This window comes from Stegodyphus dumicola, chromosome X2, assembly GCF_044657685.1.
Source record: "Stegodyphus dumicola isolate Sdum_Otavi_A_Nest chromosome X2, ASM4465768v1".
NCBI lineage: Eukaryota > Metazoa > Arthropoda > Arachnida > Araneae > Eresidae > Stegodyphus > Stegodyphus dumicola.
In genome coordinates, this window is record NC_140781.1 from 50576368 (window position 1) to 50595497 (window position 19130).

The 19130-nt window shown below is 31.2% G+C and overlaps 1 protein-coding gene across 1 annotated transcript in view; it reads left to right on the forward strand.

Annotated features, from left to right (window-relative positions):
* Positions 1 to 2293: 2293 nt before the first annotated feature.
* The window catches only part of LOC118191224 (uncharacterized), a 47607-nt gene continuing 30770 nt past the window's right edge, over positions 2294 to 19130 (forward strand). Inside the window, exon 1 of the mRNA XM_035362024.2 lies at positions 2294 to 3153. Coding sequence (XP_035217915.2) covers positions 2682 to 3153 — 472 coding nt within the window. The 5' untranslated portion in view covers positions 2294 to 2681. The remainder of the gene's footprint in view (positions 3154 to 19130) is intronic.

A 19130-nucleotide genomic window follows, 5' to 3' on the forward strand; every position in this document is an offset into this window, starting at 1 on the left:
AAACACAACTGAGAACGATTTAAAAAAAAAGATTTTGCTAATTTACATCATAGCAAATCACTCAAGGATTATCTGCCTAAGGGGAGGACTTTTTAAGGAAAACTGGCTCGTATACCACGAGCGATAATAAAGATAAGAGCCATAACAATTTAAAACGAATCTTAATTTCCTTTAATTAACTATCGAAAATTTTATGTTCTTTTATGTTCTGTGCAACTTGTAAGGCATTAAAACCTCCTCATTGTAAATTTTACCTTAATGCTTTGTTCAACAGGTAAAGCTTTAAGTTAATGAAAAGTACATTTAAAAATAGTTTAGGACTGGATTATCCAGATTTATGTAAATGTGCCTAAGAGAAGGATGTTTTCGTACAGGAATTTTAAAGGAAAACTCGTATTCACATTACACACGGGAAAAGCCACGAAATTCTCATGCAGCCAGGCAGTTTCAACTTCAACTCCATTCGAAAAACCTGTGATCAGCGGATTTACTGCTCAGCCGCTTGTAAGTTAAAGAAAGTTTAGTCAAAAATTCCTTCTTAGCTTGTAATTGTTACATTAAAACTGGATTTTAAAAAATATGCATGTATATTTCCTAACAAAATTTTATTATCCATACTAATATAAAAGTGGCATGGACGTGGCAAAAAAGCTGTAAAAATTGTTAGTACACATTTTTAAGAGAAATATGCATACGCCTAAAAGCGTGCACATTTTTTTACGCTCCCTTCCCAAAAAACTCATCAAGATATTAAAATTTACTAAAACTTAATTCAGGAAATACATAGGAACTATCTTATACTAAAATACGGAAGTATTTATGAGGTGTATCCGGGGCGGGAACAATAACAACCTCAACTAGTATCATATCAAAGAGCATTTATTTATTTATTTAATTATAACAAAGCATAATAGGTTATCTGCGTATCAAAAAAGTGGAATACGCAGGCAAGGAGCTTAGTCGATCCCAAATTAGCCATGTGTCAAAAAATAAAATGATAATAATTTAACAAAAATATTGTATTTTAGTACTTATTTTTACCGCATTATTTTACACTGTTTCTCTTGCTATTTGAAAAAAAAAAAAAAAAAAAAAAAAAAGCGAACGAATAGCTGAAAATTTTCTGACTGGCTGCATGGGCGTTTTCGTGGTTTTCCCCATGTGTAACATGTATACGAGCCAGTTTCCCTCAGAAAGTCTTCCACGAAGGCATCCCTCCCCTTAGGCAGATAGCCCTAGTGTGCTTTGCCATAATCTCAATAAACCAAACCAAACCAATCCTAATACCTTTTGTTCTGGATGCGAAAATATTTATGCTCGACGCTAACTTCAAACTTAGTTAGCATTAAAGAAAATTCCAAGAATAATTTAATAATCTCAATAATTATTCAAAAAATTGCAAATTAATCTAAGCAATTGGTAAAAATCTTAGTAATTATTAAAATTTCAAATTATTATATAATTATTTTCACATTTATTAAAAATTATTAGATAACTGATGGGCTTAATAATTAAAATTTAGCAAAATTATTTTACTAATGAATCTAATCAATAATTTAATAACATTATTTCAATTAAAATATCCTGGTAATTATTAAAAAGATTTTAATAATTAAATCTCAATAATTATTAAATTATTAAATCAAAGTAATTATTAAAAAATTCATAGTATTTAAATTTCCTGTTTATTCGCAGGAAGATTGAGATCTTGCCATACAAATAGTTAAAACTTTGGATGCCTTTATAGAGAATATGTTAGCTTCTCCCAATGTTAAGATCTAAGATGATTTAACGTTAAAATAATGTTTTATCCCAATGTATCTCTCCTTTCTTCTTTTGCATTTTAGAATGTATTTTCTTTGTAATCTATAGCAGCTAGCTTACGGATCTAATCTACGTAATGTAAAGACAGTAAATAATTATTAGAGACTAAATTTTATTCTTTAGATTTAATAAAATGATTTTAAATTAAAATTTTTTTATTAGTTTTCAAACTGAATTTATATTCTAAAGATGGATTATAATTAAAGAAGTTTTTAAAGGTAGTGAAACTATGCAGTTTCCACTTCATGAGACCACTTACATTTCAGTCACAACATCAAATCACACAGCGCCATCTATTGCCTGAACTTTTAACCAATAAGCTTCCTAGCGTATCCACACCCATAACAGACACCTTTTGCGTCCACGTGTTTCTTCGCATCCAATAGAATTGCGACAAAAAGTTTGCTTTATCTAACACAATTAATGCTTCGGAATTCTCCCGGCAGGCGACATGCATCGTTTAGTTGAAGTTTTGTGCTGATCGAAGAAGGTAGTTAAGCACCACTGGAAGTATTTGAGAAGGGAAAAAAAAAAAAAAAAAAAATGGAGTGGAATTCTGCGATATCATATGTAATATATATATAATGGAAAACTGATATTTTATATGTGTATTTGTTTTGGTTTATCAGAAGATTTAATCGAGTGTATGATTGTAAATTTTCAGAAGGTATGTGCTATTTTTATATGAAAATCAATTATTTCAAAGTTTTCCGGAAGAGTCCCAGTTCTAAAGTAATATAGTTTGGATTATAGAGAATTTCAAAAAAAAAAAAAAAAAAATTCGAAGTTATACAGAACTTGCAATATATGTAAGAGAATTGCTAATATTAGTGCTTCATTGATCAAATGTTATTAATATGATGGAGGTATCTAATACACATTTATTAGAGACCAATAAAACGAAACAACTTCGTTTTTCAATTGATGCTCTTATGGGCAAAAAAAGTGAGTCCAGTGACTCTGCCTCTTACCCAGATGATTCATCATCTCCATTAGCAGTGAAAGACTATAGCATTCCTAAAATCCCTGAGGAAGTTCCGCAAGCGCGCTTATTTGAAAATTCTACGAGATCTCCTCAGCCGGCATCCCCAGCAGTGTTGATCCCTATTCCCACGTTTCCCGCCGGTGTATCACCCGCAGCTACGTTGACGACGGCGACGAACTCAAGGCATAGGACATATTTCCCGAGTTCATCGGGTTTGTTTCCACAATCTCTTCCACGGTGCCTACCATCAATGGATGCCACTCTGGCTGGTATGTTCTTCCGTGAACCTTATCAAGTATATCCGTGGTATCAACAAAGATACATCCATAACAGATACGGAGCAGGTAAGCTATAAAAGTTTTGTTGTAATTAATTTCTTTTTTACCCTTTGCTTTTACAATTTTAATAATATATAACCAATAACGTAATAAATAATATATTAATGAATGAAGTAATTACAGTTTTATTATTCTGCTCTCTTAACTGAGTAGCTCTAAGTCCATTTTTTTTTAATATTTTCTGATTTTGTAAATTTTAATGGAATAAATAATATTCTTAGTTTCTAAGTAATTTATTCGTTGTTTCGTTTTTTCTAGGTCATAAAACTTATGATACCAAATGTTATTGTATTAATTTTGTATAGATATCTTTTTCAGCTGCCACAAGGTTAAGTCCTAAATGTTTTTAAGATACTACCATTGCCCCAATAAATACTTACGTTTTTATTTAAACATCCTGTACATATATTGTTTTGCTGCAGAGACTACCCTAGAAAAAAAGACTTTATATACATTTCTGATCAAATTAATAAATCACAAATTTTAAAAATTAATGTATAAAAAAATTTATTTTTAACATTTTTGTTTTCTGGGCTCAACCGCAATGGTATCTGAGTGACCCATTAAATAAAAATAAGCATAACGAATAAGTAGACTTTTTTTCTGATGGATATAATCTAAAAGGATATAATCTTATAACTTTTGCCCGGACTACGAAAGTATTTATGCCCGACACTAACTTTAAACTCGGTAGTAATTTTTAAAAAGTAATCAATTTAACCAATCAAAACTGATTAAGCCAATCAAAACTGGCAATTATTAAAAAAATTCCAAAGGCTATACTGTCTACTCACAGGAAAATTAAGTTATTAAAGTTATTATGATGCTTTATGCTTATTATTTTAACTATTATATTACAATAAACAATTTTAAGAGAATAATAGTTTCTTACTTCTGTAATAACTGAACAATACATTGTAGCTGAAATGCATAATAACTGACAAAGATGTGCAGTAAGAAACATCATAATACGAAATGTAGAGTAATAAAATACACTGTTCGAGTCGCGTATTTTTTTTTTTTTTTTTTTTTTTTTTTTTTATTACTGTAACATATGGTTTGAAATTTTTAGTTAGTGTAGGAAAAAAAACCATCATTTTCCATTTTTCTTTTCTTTTTGTTATAGGTCTTATTATTTCTGCAGCATTTAGTCAGGCCGATTAAGTCATAGCTTCATCAACAAATCTGAAAAGAAGTACCTAGGAATTCACCAGATTAGAATTCAGAATATTTTCAGTCGGAAATATTTGCAAATTTTCATGATAAAATTTTAATTCAAAGAAATGAGTAAAACATCATTTGAATTAATTTTCAGTATGCATCCTACAAAATCCTTATAACTATAATAACGATCAGACAAACAAAGGCTGTATGACCTAAAACAAATTTTTAATTAAAGGGGCTAAAACATATTCGTTAAAAGTGATAAATAGCAGTAAAAAGTTGAAACATAAATACACTGCAATTTAGGTAAGTAATGTATTTTATTAACGAAATTAAATTTTAAAAAATTAAATTAATACTTCATCTTCAAGCAAATCAATTTTAGCGTACTTGTTCATTATTTTTGAAATGTACTGTGAGTTTTATAAACAATATGATATTTGATATGTGATATAAACAATGTGATATATGATCATACTTTACCTGTAGGATGCTGTTCGAAGTTTCTCATTTTGTTTAAATTAAAGCAACTGGAAACATATTTTCTGTACTTACTTAACATTAAATTTCATTAAACAGTTATCGATTAGCAAATGTTGTCGCCTGAAATATGTTAAGGTATGAAAATATAGAAGGATATCAATATGCTGCTAACAAATTAAAGGTAACGGTTTGAAATCTTACATAATTTCCATACTGTTTACGAACTAAAAACTCTGAAACTTTTAGTTGAAAACTTAAATCGAGTTGCCGCTTCTGAAAGTGACAAGTTATTCTTTGCTGGCTCGGAATTTGTTATTTTAACGCTGCAATAGCAGACCAGGAAAGCATATAGAATAAAATCTAAAAGAAATTTGAATCTTTTAGGTATCCATTAACATTCAGAAATTTACAGATGCCATTTTACTTTCATCCTCCAAAGTGCTATTCTTTAAATGCCAGATGGAAGAATTTGATTATAAAATCCAATTTTCAAGGGAAGTTGTTTATCTGTAACGGGAGAGAAGAGAATAATTGGCTAAAATATTTCTAGAAAACGTCTAGACTCTGAAAAAGAAGAGAAGAACGTATTAGTCAAAAAAATATTTGCAAATCTTACGATATCCTTGAGTACTTTATTTACGGAATTTAATTTGCTTACATCTTCGGTTCTTAACTGATTATTTTAACATACGCAAATTTTATAACAAGCTTTCCTCTAGCATTCTCTTCTTTCCAAAACGCAGGAAAAAGTAATATAATTTTCTACGCTATAGCGGCAATTATAGATATTTCTTTTTCTTAGTTACTAGTTCTTCCATATTTAATGTTAGCATGCCGCAAAATACATTTTATGAACAAAGCAGGGAACTCATTGGACAATTCGATTACCAGTGTGGCACTTAATTATAATTATATTCGAATTCTATAATCAAAAAATCGCTTTTGGGGGATCTGAGTGATACATATTCTTTCGCATTAAAGAAAATCTGTAAAACTGATTATTTATAAGGGAAAAGTCTTCGAAACGTACTTAAAACGTTACATTTAAAATATTTATACGTTACATTTAAAATTTTTAGTTAAATACTTTTAATATTCAAAAATTAACATTTCTTTTCATCTTTGAAAGGTAATCGTACATATAATCTTTTGTTGCGTTATAACAATTAATATCTTTTTATTTTTGATTAATATGCCTGTAATTTCCAATGAGTATGCTTTATATTAAGTCCTAGATAGCATACTATACAGACTTAAAAAGAACTCTTCATTTAGTAGTACATTTTCATACATACTATCAACAGATATTACGTTCTCTTGTCTTCGAGTAGTGCAAACACGCGAGTACCTGGTCTATGGTGACCTACCTCCATCGAGAAATAATTCCTTGCGAATATATCTCAGCGAAGTAAATATGGACATACCATATTTACACGCGTAATAGTCGCACTTTTTTTTTTCTGCCAGTTTATCATTGTGAAAGTCTAGGTGCGATTATTATGCGGGGAAATCTACTGCACAATATTGTACACTTTTGACGATTTTTTCTGCTTCAAAACCAGGGTGCGATTATTACGCGAGGGCGACTATTACGCGAATAAATACGGTACTAAATAACATAATAGTCACTAAGTTTAAGAAAAAGTCATAATAGTTGAAGAAAGCGACAGCTCACAATAAGTATTCTCAACGAAGGAAATGAAGGCAAAGCTGTCGAACTGCTGAGTAAAGATGCTCAGAATTAAACACTAGTGTGAAGCCTTAAAGGACATCATAACAAATAAAAAATAAAATAACCAATTACATTAATTTCCAGATACATACAAAATACTAAAACATACGAAAAGACGTTAAAACTACGCGGAGTACCAACGTTGAAAATTTCTTCTATAATATTGAATAGAAACAAACAGCTTATCAGTGGGTGTTGGAGCTACTTCATTTATTCTTCCAGTAATGGTTTTCGAAATGTCTAATATACAAAATTCTGCAAATATATTTTTGATTTCATTTAACATCTGGAAGATATCAATAAAGGTAGTCATGGACACTATCCGAACTGTTACAATTCATCTTCATCGAGGCTTTCGGCCTCTCATATACAGAATTTTATATGCTTTTTCCCTAGGAATATATTTATTTTCTGCAGGCTTCAGCTTCTCACTAAAGTGATCCTGGTTATTAAATATTCTTTTTTGCATGGCTATGCCTGTTTCACCTCGTGGTGCTGAATTAGATTTTACATAGTCCTGAGATTTTTTTTTTTTTTTTTTTCAGGTACTTTTCTTAGTGTTAGCTGGATTTTTTAGGCATTTAGAAAAATTGAGATATTCTGCCTAAAAGATATTCATAACTAATGATTGTTCAACATAGACTTCATAAGACTGCTTTTTATGCATTTTGTTTTTATATTTCAGATTGCACATGATTTATATTATTCGTACTTTTTTAGATTTTGATCAGAAGATTATATATTTTACAGGGCAAAATACAGTAAGATACTTACCCAGATAGATATTAGCTCATTCTTTAAGAACCACAGATTTAGATTTTAATGGCATTTAGATTTTAATTACTTCATTCTTTAAGAATCACAGAGTTAACATCTAGATTTTAGATACTTTATTTTTTAAGAACTCCAAAGTTAACATCTAGATTTTAGTCTGTTGCAAAGAATTAAAATTCCTTATTCATTTTCTTTCTGACATTCACTTTAAAAAGGATCCAAATATCGGCGTGTTATTGTATCTTAGTTATCGGACAAGCAGTTTACATTCCTTTCCGTTCTCTATGAATGATTCTCAGTACAGAAGCTTTAATAATACCGTAAAAGAGAACAGGTTGGGGAAGGGGAAAGGCTTGAGTTTAAGACTGAGAGATCCCCCCCCCCCACTCAGAATTTATGGTTGATGATAAACGGAAGAAATTTAGCTATATTCACCAAAACTAAATTTCACTCTAAATTTTCTTAATCCTCTAACTATTTATTACTTCTTAAGATATCAAATACAAAATAGTTGAGCATTCTTTTAGAATAGTTGAACTTATTTAGAAAAGAAGAGAAGGATTTAAAATTAAGATAATACTATTACATATACCTGTAATGATTTATTCAACCAGATCTTTGCAGAAAAGCTTTTGGTGGTGTTAACATTTAAATATTACTTACGTTTTCATACCAATCCTGTTGAAAATTTGTGGATGATTACTAATTCTTGCTGTGCTTAGTCTATGACTGGTTTATACCGTTAAATTTTGAAAGATTAAAATTATCACCGCTAGTATTATAGTATTATAACAATTATTCGGCAAAGTTTTAACTAAAACAAAATTTCTTCTAAATATTCCATTTCTTGTTCGAAGTTCTTTTGTGCGGTTAATTTGCATGAAGTTAAAAAATAGAAATTTTGAATATTTTATAATTAAATAAAATTTTCTTATATACCATAAATATGAAATAGTTGTTTTAATGATTTGATCAAGATAATACTGCTTCTGCGATTATGACAATTCAGAAACATGAAACAGAAATACATTTCTCTCTAACTAGGTTGACAGGCATATTTCGATCATTATAATGTAGTCAATAAAACATTTTAGAGTGGATTAGCTGATTATTGCAGAATATACCAGCCTTCGTGGAAATTTTCTAAAAGAAACTTGCCTGTACTTACTTTTGAGGGAAACAATGAAACTCTAATGCAAATACCCCGTTCGAAGGTCAAAAATAAAACTCGGAATAGACTACCATGTTTCAAAGTTTGAAAGCTAGACCAACTATTTTTCACTGACGCAGGCCTTCAATATATTCCGTAGATACTTATTCGTGCTTATTATCATATTCATATCTAAAATGGTCACTTGTTTAATTATTCTTACAGCCTTGCATTACATTAAATCAAATTTTAAAATACAGTTTAATCAAAGAAGTGAAGTCGAGTGGATAAGACTACTGATCACTTGCAGTTCGACTCGAGTTTAAATCATGGTGAATAAGGTTAGTTGCATTGGCATCCTTTTCCCATGTGCAACGCGAATACGAACAGGTTTCCTTCAAACAATTTGGCCCACCAACGGCCGAGCGGTAAAGTCGCTGAACACTGGTAGTTCGGTCCGAGGTTCGAATCCCGCGAACGGGCTGGCTGCATGGGCGTTTTCGTGGTTTTCCCCATGTGTAACGAGCCAACCAGCGGCCGAGCGGTAAAGACGCTGAACACTGGTGGCAGTTCGGTCCGAGGTTCGAATCCCGCGAACGGGCTGGCTGCATGGGCGTTTTCGTGGTTTTCCCCATGTGTAACGTGTATACGAGCCAGTTCCCCTTAGAAAGTCCTCCACGAAGGCATCCCTCCCCTTAGGCAGATAGCCCTCGAGGCTTTGCCATAATCACACATACATACATATACACACCCCATGTGTAACGTGTATACGAGCCAGTTTTGCCTTAGAAAGTCATCCGCGAAGGCATCCCTCTCCTTAGGCAGATAGCCCTCGAGTTTTTGCCATTATCACACACACACACACACCCTTCAGAAAATTCACCACGAAGACATTCCTTACCTTAGACAGATAGTGCTACTTTGTCTTACCATAGCCAAATAATCCAGTCCATCTAAGAAATGATAAATGTATTAGTTTTACTTAAGCGCATTTATTCAAAATATGATACTTTTACATAAACCACGTCAGAGATATAGTCCATTGTAATTTTTTATTGCAAATAATAAGGGTTCTTAAGTGAAATAGTTGACCTCTTTGTTGACAATCCAATTTTTAACGCATAAACTGAAACGAGATTTCAGTGGCAAAGGAAAAAAAAAAAAAAAAACCTGTTTATTTTCATCTTGTGTCGTGTCGTATCATTTCCCAAAATTATAAAACCTGAATAAATTTTTAAAATCCAGTTAGAAAATGCTATCTGAATGTATGATTTTTATTGTTATTGTTCTTTCAGAAACATCTGATATGTACAAAATTTTGAATTTAGTCTATGAAACTGAAACTAAATTTGTTTATTTTGTTAAAGAATTCAACACCGAGTATAAAAGAACTGTGTAGCATTTCTGGTTAAACGTTTAAGGGAAAAACTGATACCTTTCATTAATTCATGTACACATATCACGTAGCTTACATCAGTTAATGATGCATTATGCTTTGTTTGTATGAATATTAGATGTTGAATTAATAATAAACAACCTATATTAATTTACTACTCATTAATTTACATGCGCATAAATTAGCATAATAAAATGCATACCCTCTTGACTCGATGCAAAGGTCCACATATGTGGACCTTTGCATCGTTCGTAATTATATTCTTTGTTTTCTATTCATTATATCTATTGTTATTCAAATGAAGAAATCGTAATATGAACATGTATTAATATTTTGATAAATTAAGCGAATTAATTTTGCACCGTCACATTCAGATGTATTATATAAATTAAATGTGAAGGTCATACGCAGTACAGTTAAAGAAACTAAAGTAAAGGATGAATTAAACATTATCACATTCATGCAGATCAGTTGTCCTATTATAACGAAGAAACGCTCGTCCAAGAATACGTCTGCCTTCACAGGAAAATTTTAAGAGAAAGTAAAACTGGGATCATATTTAAAGAAAGTCGTTTGAAAAACAGATTTCGGTTTTAGTAACCAACAAAATGTTACTAATTTTGATATATTTTAAATCATAGTTTTTTAGTTGTCCTGTTTTTATTTATTTACTATGCGAATGAATAAATCTGAAATCAAATCAAATTTGTCTAAGATTAGATAATTTTTAAAAAAAAATTAAAACAGTAATTCTCTATCAAGACTGATCAGAGGTTAGCTGTACGTGAACTGGTGAACTGACATCTGCCTAGCTTCCGAATAGTAGCCGTTCTATGAAGCGACTATGAACACAGTGATAGTAAAGAGATTTGGTCCTCGCCATTGTCACGAAATTGTGTGACCCTCTTGGTGCTCTGTCAGAGTATTGCTGGATTGTTGTGCTTTAATAAGGTTCAGGGCTTAAAATTATGCTGCAAAATTCTAAAGTGGGCATTAATTCAAAAGCGATAAATTGCTGAAATTTTATTAATATTTCATTATTTTCTTATTCTGAGAATTAACCATCAAGATACATCACTTCAAACTCTTTATCATACGACTTTTATCATACGTCTTTCTTTGCCTATTTTCTGCTTTCATGTTTTAAAACTTACTTTGATATACAAACATCTCAATTAAAACTATGAAAACTTCAGAAATTGGAAATTAAAAATTTTTGGGCAGGGCATATACTTCAGTAAACGGAGCGTCTTGAGAAAACGTTAAATTTAGCAGTAGTGGAAAAAATTCTTTTGTCTATTTATTGGTTAAAAAAAAAAAAAAAAAAAAAAAAAACTAAGTCTCGCTGAGTAGTATTAAAGTATCGTAGACTGTGTTATATTTATTTAGCCCTTCGCAACATATTGTTCTCTTGGTGTGGATTTTCAAAATAGTCAACTATTAAATGCAGTAATTTCTTCCACTATATTTTAGAATATATATTAACTGTCCAAAATGATATTGCTCACATATATAAATACAAGGAGAGATATCCATATAGATCTGAGAAAGTTTCTATTTCATAAATTTAAACAAATTTGGATATTTAGATCTAATAAACTTGCAGAATATAATTTTCTACAGCTTTCAAAATTTTGTTCTTTTCGTCATGGCAGGACAGATTATTTACGATAATATTCAAAACATTGTGTTTAAAATAAAAATCTCTTCATAAACACATTTTATATTGTAATTTTATTATGACACTCATACTATTGCATATTTTAAATGTTGAATGATTTTCTTTTTTTATTTCTTGTTGAAAAATAGCTGTCGCAGTTATTCGTATATTTATGAATCGTCGACTTCCCAGCAATTCATCTTATCAGTTTATTTTTCGAGAAATAAAATTACCCAAATTTTGAACGCACTGTAATTGTACTTCTTGTAAGTAGTACAGTCTTTACTCGCGTAATAGTCGCACTTTTTTTTGCTAGTTTTTTCATTGTGAAAGTCTACGTGCGACTATTATGCGGGGAAATCTGCTACAAAATACACTTTTGACGATTTTTTCTGCTTCAAAACGGAGGAAGGGGGTTGAATATAACGCGAGTAAACACGGTACCTACATGTATTTAACTGCTTTCTCAAATATAAGTTTAATAAATAATTCTAGTGATGTAAATGAATATTCAGTTGTATCAGCCGAAAAAACAGTTTTCTGAAAGAAAAAAAAAATGTGTTTTTAAGAGATGAAATTTAATTATTCTTTTAAGCGTAACAAGAATTAAATGACGAGATAGGGACTTACTAAGTTATGAATATAAAAATGCCCCCAAACTTAAATTCTAATCATAAAATAATGACCCCCAACAAATCCTTGAACTCTTGCACAAAAGTAAAATCCCGTCCCCCAACCTTCGGCTTCTCAGAAGATAAGTCTCCTGTAAAATATATGAAACATAAAAATGTTGGAAAAGGGAGGAGAGCTTAGAATCTGGAGACAGCATACTAATCCAAGGTTGACTATGGTGTATTAATAACACTTAGGCACAAGGAGATAGGTTTATGGGACTAGCGGTTAATCTGGCAGGTCCCTGTATCAACAAACAAGACAAACACGAACTAAGTGTTGGTTTACGGCTTGTATAAAACGTGACCTCATCGTGATCCCGAAGATGCAAGCTTTGGCTTTACGGACGCTGAAGTGTGGCAAATGGCAGATGCATAATTCATGACTCGGATCGAACGTCAACTGGGATACTTAAGCTCTAGTGCCAAAATGTTGCTCACAATCCAATTTAATGAGCTATAAACGGCTGAAGAAAAAAAAAAGCTTAGGAGAACTTGTGAGTTCCGTTGGCACATTCCTCCACTCCATTGCGGATTTTGTCAAGATATGTTTCAGCGGTACTGGAGGGTCTGGCGTGAGTCTAATAAAAGAGAACACAATAATAACAAGAGTAAAAAACTTATATCCGCCACTGCAGCTTTGTTATTTGAAGTATTATAAATTCTAATTTTAATCTACTTGTAAGAACTATATTTTTCTCCAAACGTCAGAAAATTAATGTGCTAATTATCTGTATAAAGCCTTGGAAACCAGGAGTAGCTTTCCTGCTCCTTTTGTGGTATGTGCAGGAAAAATTATGTAAATGGTAAAATAATATTATCCTTTTTAGAATTCACGATGGGAAACAAATACTAAGTAAATACTTTCGCATATGCTGATGTTTCTAACGATACAGCAAAAATTTAAAAATTTAAGCAAGCCAAATTTGTTTCAAGTTTATGAAATAAAATTTTTCCTAGATCTGTATGAAAATCTGTTCTTGTAGGAATGTATTCGGGTAATAACTTTGTGTTTTCGAAACAAATATAGAAGAATTTTGTTTTGAAAATTGCTATAGTTCGCAAACTTTCCTTTTCGACGAAAATATTTCATAAAAAGATTGGAAAAATCATAATTTTGAGTAAAATATATAACTTGTTCTTTCAAAATTCTGAATTGCTTCCCTTTCGCTATTTTCGTTCTTTCATATAATCTATATAAACTGAGAAAAGAATAATTATATTTTCCATTTTTATTTTCATATGATAGTGTTTTTAGTGTTCTGGTCTGTGCAGGGGCAGATCTAAATTGGTCTGAGCGGGACCTGTTAAGTGAAATAACATTTAGAAGGTATAGGAGATGCATAGTAAGGTAAATCCACAATAGAAACCCGATTATAGTTCGACCGTCGCAGACCCAACCCTAGTTGACATTCTTTGCCAAAATACATAGAATCGTCCAGAAGGAATGTTAATCACGTGCGAGACGAGGGGTCCTCGTTTGGCCTGAAAGAATGAATTAACTAGCGAAGGAGTGAAAGTACCCGTGTCATTGGAGGATCCTGTTATCACATGCTTTTCACACATTTGCTTCATATGAGCAGAAATTAAGATTCGTACTCACTTGAAACCTGGAAACTAAGCATGTTGATTTTTTTCCATAATTTATGAATTTTATAAGAACGCTGCATGTTCCATCTCTTACTTTAAAAAATAAGATCAATAAAAATCATGAAATTATATTTTTTAGCAGACGTGTACTTTTTGAAGCACAGAAAGGAATGGTCAACAAATTTTCACCTTATTTTAGCGGGATATATTCAGATCGTAGTTGATTTAACGTGACATTTTCCAATATCGTAATCGTAATATTTACTAGTATTTTAAAGTGGCATTTGTCACTATTACAAGAATGTTTTTCTTTTTTATTTTTCTGAAATGAATTTCGTAATTCCCCCCTCCCAAAGACAATGTTAATAATAATACAAATAGATTTTATTACAAAAATCAAAAAGAAATGTTATGGTTATTTATTACAATATAATTATTAGAATTAATTAAATACCTATGATAATCATTTGGTATTGTATAATTATTAAAGTTAATTATTAAAAATTTCAATGTATAATAATGTATACACATTTCAAAGGTACAAAAATACATAAAATTATTAATTATAATATTAATATTAGAATTCATTATACTGATAATGTAATGAAAATTATACGATAGAATTTAGCAAATAAGTAATTATAAAAAAATTGTTTTACAATAACAATTAAATTTTATTATAACTTATCATTACATTTTGTCGATATAGCAAAATTAAGGTTTGAAAACACTCGGATTTTCCCAATTTATAAATAAATAAATAAATGCATAAAATGGAACACAATGTAATGAAACAATTAAAAATGATGATCATATTTCAGTTTAGATTACTTAAAAGTATTTTTAGCCTTATTTCTGTTCTCTTTGAACTTTGCGAAAATAAACAGAGAAAGAATCGCTACTACATGATTCATGTCCATCCTGCCTATTTCATGAACAAATCGGTCCGAATGGCGCATGCGTGTTTTCGCTCATGGTCGCGGTTGCGGCGGTCCAACTATAACCGAACTGTGATTAACCAAATTCTGCGTTACCCAAGCAAAACTTTAAGCATAATACAATACTTTTTTGTAATTCATGAAAGCTAATCGTGAATATTTTACCAAGCGAGCAGAGAATCCACATATGACTTCTCATTCAAACGGTATAGACTTCGCATGCTTGTCTTCCAATGTGTAACGTGAATATAAAAGCCTGTTTTCCTTAAAGTCCGCCACGATGGCATTCCAGCTCCTAGGTAGATAATCCTTAGATGTTTTGCTGTAGTCTAAATAAAACCTTTGAACTAGCTGAAAATAGTTCTTTCGAACATATGCATCAAAGGGGAATTTGTATTCGACCATTTGGACCTTCAACATAACAATTAACTTTAGTTTTAGGTAGTGTATTTGTCTTGATTTTTTGACGTCATAAAAGTTAATATTTACATCCAATACACAAGTAAAGACCTTGGGTTTTATGTTATGCAAAAGTTTATTAATGCTTAAATAAAATATATGTATATATATATATGTCATAATAAAAGCAAAAGAAAAGACGGAACACTGTAAATGCGTGATTAGACCCATACTGAAGAAGATTTTGATTGCGTAGTATGCTAGTAATGCTAACTTGGTAATATCTAAAGAACTTGGCAGTCGAGGCAGTTTTAATTCCATTTTTATTTGCAACTGATATTTGTGGCCACAATCACTTGGCACTCTAGTCGTGCCTTTCCACAGAAGATTTACATTTTTGATATTGTTGAGATAGAAAGCAAGCCAGCGAAATTACATCTTAGCACAGTTGAGAGCAAAAGCTGAAGTGCGTAGTTATGAAGGATGGAAGCACGGCGAAGAGAAAAGTTTTGGTTTATAAAGGCAGTTTCACTTCCTAATTATTACGTCATCAGAGCTGCGCCATGGACCTTATAAGAAATAGACTAACCCAAATGGGATTTCTCCCTCGTCCGAGTCGTTCCCGGCTGTCACCTTGACCACATCCGGAGGAGTAGGGACGACTTGCAGAAATTTAACAGTGGTTGCCTATTGCAGCGTGTATAATTGTCAAGAAAAAGCTGGTTGTAGCGCCTCATTTCACAAATTAGAATTTCTCCATATTTTTATTTTTGAAATTGAGATTGATTTTTAAAAATTTAGCATATTTATCAAGCATAATTAACGTTCCAAATAATTATAAAGCTATTGCATGCTTTCAGGGCTGGATATTTTTTTAGCTTTTCCTATGCTGTAAGGAAATTTGTAACTACTACTTTTAGAAAATAATCTTTTAAATCTGAACTAATAGAAAATTTCAAACAAGCAATTTTCTCTTGCAATTTTTATGCTTTTTATTGGTGTAAATGAGTAAAAAATAATAAAATATTTAAAAACGAATTTTTGAACGTTTTGTTTAATATTCTAAACTGTGCTACTTTTTAAAAATTATAGATGACTATTATAGCACAATTTCTATAAAGGAATTTTATTTCAATTATATTTCATAATACATCATAGTGATAAACACTTTTGACTCCTTAATAATTTTTATACATTTAATTCTAATATTAAAATTGTATTTAACCGTAATAATTAATTTTGCTTGTATTTTATAGTGATTATTTTTTAAATTTATTTTTAGTTCTGCATAAGATTTCTTTTATTTACTGTTAATTTAATTTATTAGCTCGAAGCGGCATTTTGCACTGTTTCACTATAAATGTCCGTGACTCCTTGCAAATATTAAATTACATGGATACATGTATGTTTCTCGCACTGTGACAAAAACGATGGTAGTATCTAGAGCCATCAAATTTTGAATAATGTAATACTCCACCCGAACATGGGAATCTGGACGGCCGAATTTCGAATTTGTTTTAATCTATACCATATTTTGTAAAACTTTAACAAATTTGTGATTAACAAACTCAAAGAATCCAAAGCGAGCAATTGTAACACTGTAAGTAAAATATTTTTATCTTCAGTGCCGAAATTCGAAAGATATACTGTTTTCAAATGTATGCGGTTTACGGGCGAAGGACATGATATTCAATAATATAGGTAACACATAAAACGTTTAAAAAAGGTTCCTTTTTGGCGTAATATAAAATCTGAGTGCTTCTAGATTTTATTTTACCTTTTTTTCCCGTTCATTACACTCAGAAAATTTTATGCTGCGAATTTTATAAATTGCTAAAATAAATATTCACTTTAATAAGTTAATGATGATATAATCAAATAAATGGTTGTTTTGTAATGTTATTATAGTTTTGAAAATGGTCATTAAATTAAAGCAAAAATTATCAGATCTTGTTAAATTTTACCTTATTTATTTCAAAGCATCACGTACTATCAATCTTATTTAATTTTACGTTATTTGCACCCAAAATTAAGTTCATAAATTTTGTGCTTAGAGTTTTTACCGTTTTGCCAAAGTAAAGGTGTTTGTACAAAAATTTCGAGTGAAAAAAATACGCGAAATGCAGTAAAAAGTGCTTTAATGAGATATAATAAATCCTATTTGAAAAAAAAAACGCGGCTTTCATAATCTCATCACTATACAAAGTATCACTTTTAATAATTAAAAAGAGTTATGTAATACAAACGCCATAGGTTTCAGTGTAACCTGATCGTCCCTACTCTTTCTTGCCGACATGTGGGTGACGCACGCCCTGTCCACTGGGTTAGTCTATCTCTTATAAGGTCCATGAGCTGCGCGGGCCATAGAGGGATCTAGAAATGATGCAATGCAGAGAAGTTATTACGATTTTAGAATAGAGAGGAAGAATTAATGTTTATAGTTATATTGTAATTCTGATTCATATAATTTTATCTTACATATATATGTTGTATGATCTTAAATTCATTTAGTGCGAAAACAAGTTACTACTACTTGCGCAATTGCTGCAAAGTAAGTTAATAATAATTTATTTACTAAATAATATTGATTAATTGATTATATTATCTCCTAAGTTTAATGATAGTAGGATTATCTTAAAAGAATGAAAACATATACGCGAAATCTGCGCATTGTGCGTACAACAAGTATACTATTCGATGTTTAAAATCTACCGATTAGTAGTAAAATTTTACGCTTTTAAAAATTTCTATTGGAATTTATCAATCATAATTATATTTTCATTAGAGTTCATGAATTTTATTACTGTTATCTTGTCAATATTTTAAACATTTATAAAGTACTTTTTTTTTTGTTTAACTGCAGAAATATGAGTTACCCCCCCCCCCCCCCCCAATGTGCCTTGAAAATGCCAACCAGTGGCTGAAAGGGGCAGTGATAGTTTGTACCGGCTTTGATTCCTAATAGAAAAATGACCTAGATGTATAGAAATTTGATGTTTTTTTCCCTTATACTTAATGTGCAGATACAAACCAGCTCCACGTAGCATGTCCTTCTCTTAGGCAAACTGCCATTAAGTGCTTTGCCATAAAAATAAATTGACCTATGTTTTTAAAAGCAAACATCCTTTTAACAATATGAGTAGGTAAAAGAATAATTTGCTTTAAGAAATCGGACGGATTTTAGTCTTTCGTTATTCTGAAAATGAATTACAGCATAATGCCAAATCATTACACTTGATAACGGAGTAAATTATTACGTTCTACGTGTAGTTATCAAGTCAGTTATTATTTAGATACTTACGTATCGTCGCAATCACTTTTGTAAAAATCGCCAAAGTTACAGAATACACCAAACTCTGATAACCATGTAAGGTATTTCTCTCGCCTTCTTGGTGTAGTGGTTCTGCACGCTGGACCGATATTCCAGAGTTCCGTAGTTCGATTCCCGGCAAAGGCGTTCGCTATTTTTCATCTTTTCTGCTTCCAAAAATATACCTAATGTCTCTATAGTGGTGCTCGAACTAAAATGGTATTGTGGATGATGATTCTCCGCAACTAGGATTTGGCGATTGGATCCCCTTAAATCCCCAGTCGCCCTTTAAAAAGGGGAGTATGTAAGGTATTTCTCCCACTTTCCTAGCGTACCTTCGTGGTGTAGTGGTTCTGCATGTTGGGCCGGTATTCCAGAGGTTCGTGGTTAGATTCCCGGCGAAGGCGGTTGCTAATTTTTCATCTGTCGGGTTTTTCCAATTTATCTAATGTCTCTACACCCACGCGTATAACAATTATTTAGGCAATCAAGCTCATGACAAATATTCAGCGTCATACTTCGCCATTTTCGTATGCCTTCTTTTGTTATGTTCCAAGTTCCAACAGCTTTTATAGCAAATCACGTTTTTTTTTTTTTTCACTCTATTTTAAAATTTTTTGTTTGTAGTTCTATAATAGAAGAACAAGAGGTTAAATATTTGCTGGAGGACATTATTTTGTCGCAAAATCACTAAAGCAACAATGCTTCGAATTATT